The sequence below is a fragment of the Helicoverpa zea genome, chromosome 23, assembly GCF_022581195.2.
Source record: "Helicoverpa zea isolate HzStark_Cry1AcR chromosome 23, ilHelZeax1.1, whole genome shotgun sequence".
Classification (NCBI taxonomy): domain Eukaryota; kingdom Metazoa; phylum Arthropoda; class Insecta; order Lepidoptera; family Noctuidae; genus Helicoverpa; species Helicoverpa zea.
Genome location: NC_061474.1, coordinates 10,412,501 through 10,417,500, shown reverse-complemented (window position 1 = coordinate 10,417,500; position 5,000 = coordinate 10,412,501). Strand labels below are relative to the sequence as shown.

The 5,000-nt window shown below is 42.0% G+C and overlaps 1 protein-coding gene across 1 annotated transcript; it reads left to right on the top strand.

Annotated features, from left to right (window-relative positions):
- The first annotated feature begins 2,709 nt into the window (after positions 1 to 2,709).
- Positions 2,710 to 4,086, top strand: LOC124641745. Its single transcript, XM_047179912.1, has one exon. The coding sequence runs from the start codon at positions 2,710 to 2,712 to the stop codon at positions 4,084 to 4,086; it is 1,377 nt and encodes a 458-aa protein (XP_047035868.1).
- Positions 4,087 to 5,000: the final 914 nt, after the last annotated feature.

Below are 5,000 nucleotides of genomic sequence, written 5' to 3'. Positions count from 1 at the left end.
AACCTAACCTAACCTAACCTAACCTAACCTAACCTAACCTAACCTAACCTAACCTAACCTAACCTAACCTAACCTAACCTAACCTAACCTAACCTAACCTAACCTAACCTAACCTAACCTAACCTAACCTAACCTAACCTAACCTAACCTAACCTAACCTAACCTAACCTAACCTAACCTAACCTAACCTAACCTAACCTAACCTAACCTAACCTAACCTAACCTAACCTAACCTAACCTAACCTAACCTAACCTATACTTAACTAACCTAACCTAACCTAACCTAACCTAACCTAACCTAACCTAACCTAACCTAACCTAACCTAACCTAACCTAACCTAACCTAACCTAACCTAACCTAACCTAACCTAACCTAACCTAACCTAACCAGTCTGCTGGCAGCCACCACCGCGAGCGCCACGTTTTTTCCACGCTCCGTCGCAAAAATTCGGGAAAATAGGTTTTTTCGCGTAAATATACGAGTGCTATATATCCTCGTACGCGTCTCAGTGAGGAGAACATAGAAGTGAAAACCGCCCGAAAATCGAGAAAGTATGTGAAAGTGGTGCTTAAAAAACTGTGAGTTTTGGTGTTTTTTCCAAACGCTGCAGCAACGAGATCGACGACCCCCCACTTTTTGGGGTCAAAACAACCGGCTTGAGGAGCCCCGTCCTCTGGACACCATCCGGGATTTTTCCGGTGGAAAAGCGCCGACTTAGCCCCAGAAAAACAATTTCCACGTGCCACCTGGTTCGACATCCGGCATAGTTGGAACGGCGTGTCACATACCAAAAGACGCGTCTTGGAAAGACGAGTCTCCTGGTGCTGGAATCAAGACAATCGGACCACGCTGGACGGAGCTGCAGCCCATCAAAGTTCGACAAAATTGTGATTTTCTTTGATGACATTTTCCCACAAAAGTAAATTGATAACCCCCCCATTTTTTAAATTTAAATAGACATTTAAACACCTTGTCTACATTATCCCCAATTTTCAGATTTTTCCAATTAGTAGTTTTCTCAAAATTCCCATTATAAAATACAGTATATAATTAAAACTTTTTAATTGTTAAATTAACCCCCGTAATTATTAAAAATCCTAATACTTTTCATTTGTTTATTATACTTTGATAGTATCTTTATCGTTCACAATTATTAAAATCCACTTTAATTTAAATTTAATACATAAACAAGGGCCTTTGCGGTCAGTGTGGGAAGGTGTCACCAAGAAAACCCCTCAAAAGAGGGTGAAATCACCCCTGCGCGCAGACGCAACTTAGTTTAATAGATAGCTTAGGTCTTAACGAGTAAGTTAGTTTTTAAATTATAATTTTCGGAGCAAAATTCGGGTCGTGGTAGTAGTTAACGATTTTGTAAACAAACGGATAAAACCGCACAACAAAGTTAACTACGAGATCGCGATCTGAAAATCGACTTCGAAAATAACAGCAAATCTCCAGTTTTTACACCGGCACAGGATAGAACATTGTCAAAAACTATCCCCCACGTTTTCAAAAAATCCTGAAAATCCAATAGAACAGGAAATAAACAGACCTAAATTTTTGTAAATAATAAAAAATTAACTACGTCCTAGGGGGTAGGAAATTCGCAAACAACTCGTAAATATTGTAGGGGGCACTTATACATGTTTGCAAAATACTATCTTACACAGCTTAACACGTGCTAGCCGAAACTACACCCTAAATACCTAAATGATATCAACTAATCAGGGTAGTTCGAAAGGGGTGACATATTTTACAATTATTCAAAGGGCAAAATAAAGTATTCGACAAGAGCTTTAAAACAAGACCACTCTCGACAAAATCGGTCCCAGTAGAAGCCGAGCTATCTTCCTTAACAAGTTAACAATTTACCCGACATATCAGGCAAGGTTAAAAAAGGAGGTTATGCTTTTACCATCATCATATCTCATAAGCCAGGGGAGATAGACGATTTTTGACCCCAAATCCGGCCTTTGTGGTGTCGAAGACACCACGGTTAAAGTCGGGTATAAAACGTCCATCCCCCCTGGTTTGGACCCCCTCCCCCCCACACCCAAAATAACATCCTTTAAAACCTGATATCTCCTAAACTAAGGGAGATAGCTCGTTTCTGACCTCAAATCTTGCCTTCGTGGTGTCGAAGACACCACGGCAGAAGTCTTATAAGAGGACCCCCCCCCCCATAATTTGGATCCCCCCCCTACCCCCAAATTTTTTTTTTTTTTTGTTTTTTCTTAAAATTTTTATTTTATTATACGTTAAATTTATTTATTTAGTATTGTAATTCATGCCTAAATCTTAAAATAGTGTATAGTAGACCTTAGGTCTTAAAGCCTAAGTAGACAATAGATTAAGTTATAATCTATAATACATATTTTAGTGACTTTATACTTACATTTACATTGTTTAATACCTATACACCCATCGACTCTGACCCCTCTATACAGGGTCAGATAGACGTATCGACAACGTTCCCCGACTCACCCTCTAGGCCAACCGCACACATACATTATAACACACAACCCGCATTACAACAAATACACTACACACCTACGCAACACAATGTACCGCACACCGACGACCTCCGGCGCCGCCACAAAACCAGCTACCCCCAGCCCCTCTGCATCTACAACTGCATCGGCAGCAGCGCAGGACGCTGCTAAAACCTTCATCCGGAGACCAGATCGAAAAGGAGATCGCTGGATAACATGGCGGTATACCGGACGGAGGACTACGCGACGAAAACCACGGACACACTTCTTCAGGAAGTCATGAAGACCTTTGAGGACATTCCCTCAAAGGTCAAAGAATATCCACAAATGAGAAAAGACATCAAGACCTTCCTGGAGGTACAGTCTGACAAGGGCCTCCGCGCCTTATTTGAGCTGTGCAAGCGAGTAACCAGCCTAGAAGCAGCGGCAGCCAGGACGCGGGCGCCCAGTACGGTCGGGCCGTCTGGAAAAGATGTCCACATCATTGACAAACTGGAAGATGTCGAGACTCAGCTGCAAATGCGGCTGAATAAGCTCGAGGAGAAGATGGTGCTGTGCTTCGACGAACAGAAGACTCTGCGTGACGATGGCGGGTACGACATCATCGACAAGATCGTCGACAAAATCGACGAGGCTAAGGCGGCCATCAACCAGACGACGCAAGGCGTCATGGTGGTGAGCCGCACTCAGATAACCCTCGACGAGAAGCTCGACGGTATTGCCTGTGATGTCGCGGCTGCCAAAGCAGCGCTGTCTGAAGTCGCGAAGCAAGAAAAGCAACCATCCGAGCCTAGGTCGTACGCGAGCGTCGCAGCAGCCAAACCCGGGTACCGGCCGGCACTTCACTCGATGGCGGTCACTCTCGAAGGCAATCAGGAGACTGCCGACGAGGTGCTCGAGCGAGTGAAGAAGGCGGTCGATGCCAGGAGTACTGGCCTAAAAATTAATAAGGTGCGCAAAGCTAAAAATCAAACCGTCATCTTAGGGTGCAACACAAAAGAAGAATTAAATAAGGTTAAACAAACAATCGAAAGTAGGGGTAAAGGTTTAATAGTAACACATATAAAAAATAAAAATCCGCTCGTCATCCTAAAGGACGTCTTCCTGCAAAGCGACGACGAGGAGTTAATAAGGGCGCTTCACATTCAAAATGCAGAAATATTCGGAGATCTATCACAAGAAGAAATCGAAACAACCGTAAAATTCAAAAAACGGACAAAAAACCCCAAAACCGCGCACGTCATTGTCCAGGTCGCTCCCGTTGTGTGGCGGAGGATGACGGAGGCTGGAGCCCTCTACCTCGACCTGCAAAGGGTCAGAGTGGAGGACCAGTCTCCGCTCATCCAATGCACGAAATGCTTGGCATTCGGGCACGGCCGGAAATTTTGTACGGAAAGTGCGGACAAGTGCAGTCACTGCGGCGGCCCGCATCTGCGCGAGAAATGCGCAGATTTCATTGCGGGCAACGAACCGCGGTGCTGCAACTGCTCGCACTCTAGGCTGCAGAACACTGAGCACAATGCCTTCAGCGCCGAATGCCCCATTCGCAAGAAATGGGACTACCTGGCTCGTGCAACAACGATGTACGTTTGACTCACCACACATCACCCACAGAATTACACACATAAACACACAAACCATATACAATTACACAAACCGGGAGTACAATAAACACTGCAACACTATAAAATGTGGTAAAAACAGACACACGGAAACCGGACAAACAAAATACAATCAAAACACGATATGGAAAATATATAGTGAATATATACATACATATCGAAACACACAGGAACACACAAAACCAACAATAACAAAGATGTTTTATATATAAAAACAGCTTAAGAAAAGTAATAAATATATATAAAATAAGTTTATATATATATTATTAATACAAATATACAAAGAAAGTAAACACATATAGGTAAAATACATGTGAGCAAACCACAAAACAAAACGAGGCCATAACCTTGCGGTTGTATCCAAATATTCCTAACTAGCATATAAAATAACAACCATGTATAGGTACAAACACATATACCACAAAATTTGAATAATCAGATGGATAGTTAAATAACGTAGTAACTTAGTAACGAACTTACAAGAAAGACACGAGTATGTGAAATAATAAGTGAAGTAAATAAACAAAATTAGGTATGTACCTACAAAAACATAAGAATGCCCCTACCGCCCCTTCGTCGCTCGCTGGTGACAGTCAGCGCGCCTCCGGGCGCCTATATACCTAATTTAAAAATTTACTGTGAATTTAAAAACCACGTTAGAAATTATGTGAATTATGTAAGCAAGATGATCTAAGTGTCATACCTGTAACCTAAGTGTAACCAAGTAGTACGTATAGACTATAAGAATAAAAATGTTAAATAAAGATTAATAGAAAGTAAGTACCCAAACTTTGTAATGTTATTCAAGTTAGTTATACAAGTTATAAGTTAAAAGTAAGATTTATGTAAGCCAGATGCAAATAGATCGTATGTGATAAAGAGTAT

Excerpts from the sequence above, each read along its gene's own strand:
- LOC124641745 (XM_047179912.1), top strand. The coding sequence starts at position 2,710 with ATGGCGGTATACCGGACGGAGGACTACGCGACGAAAACCACGGACACA.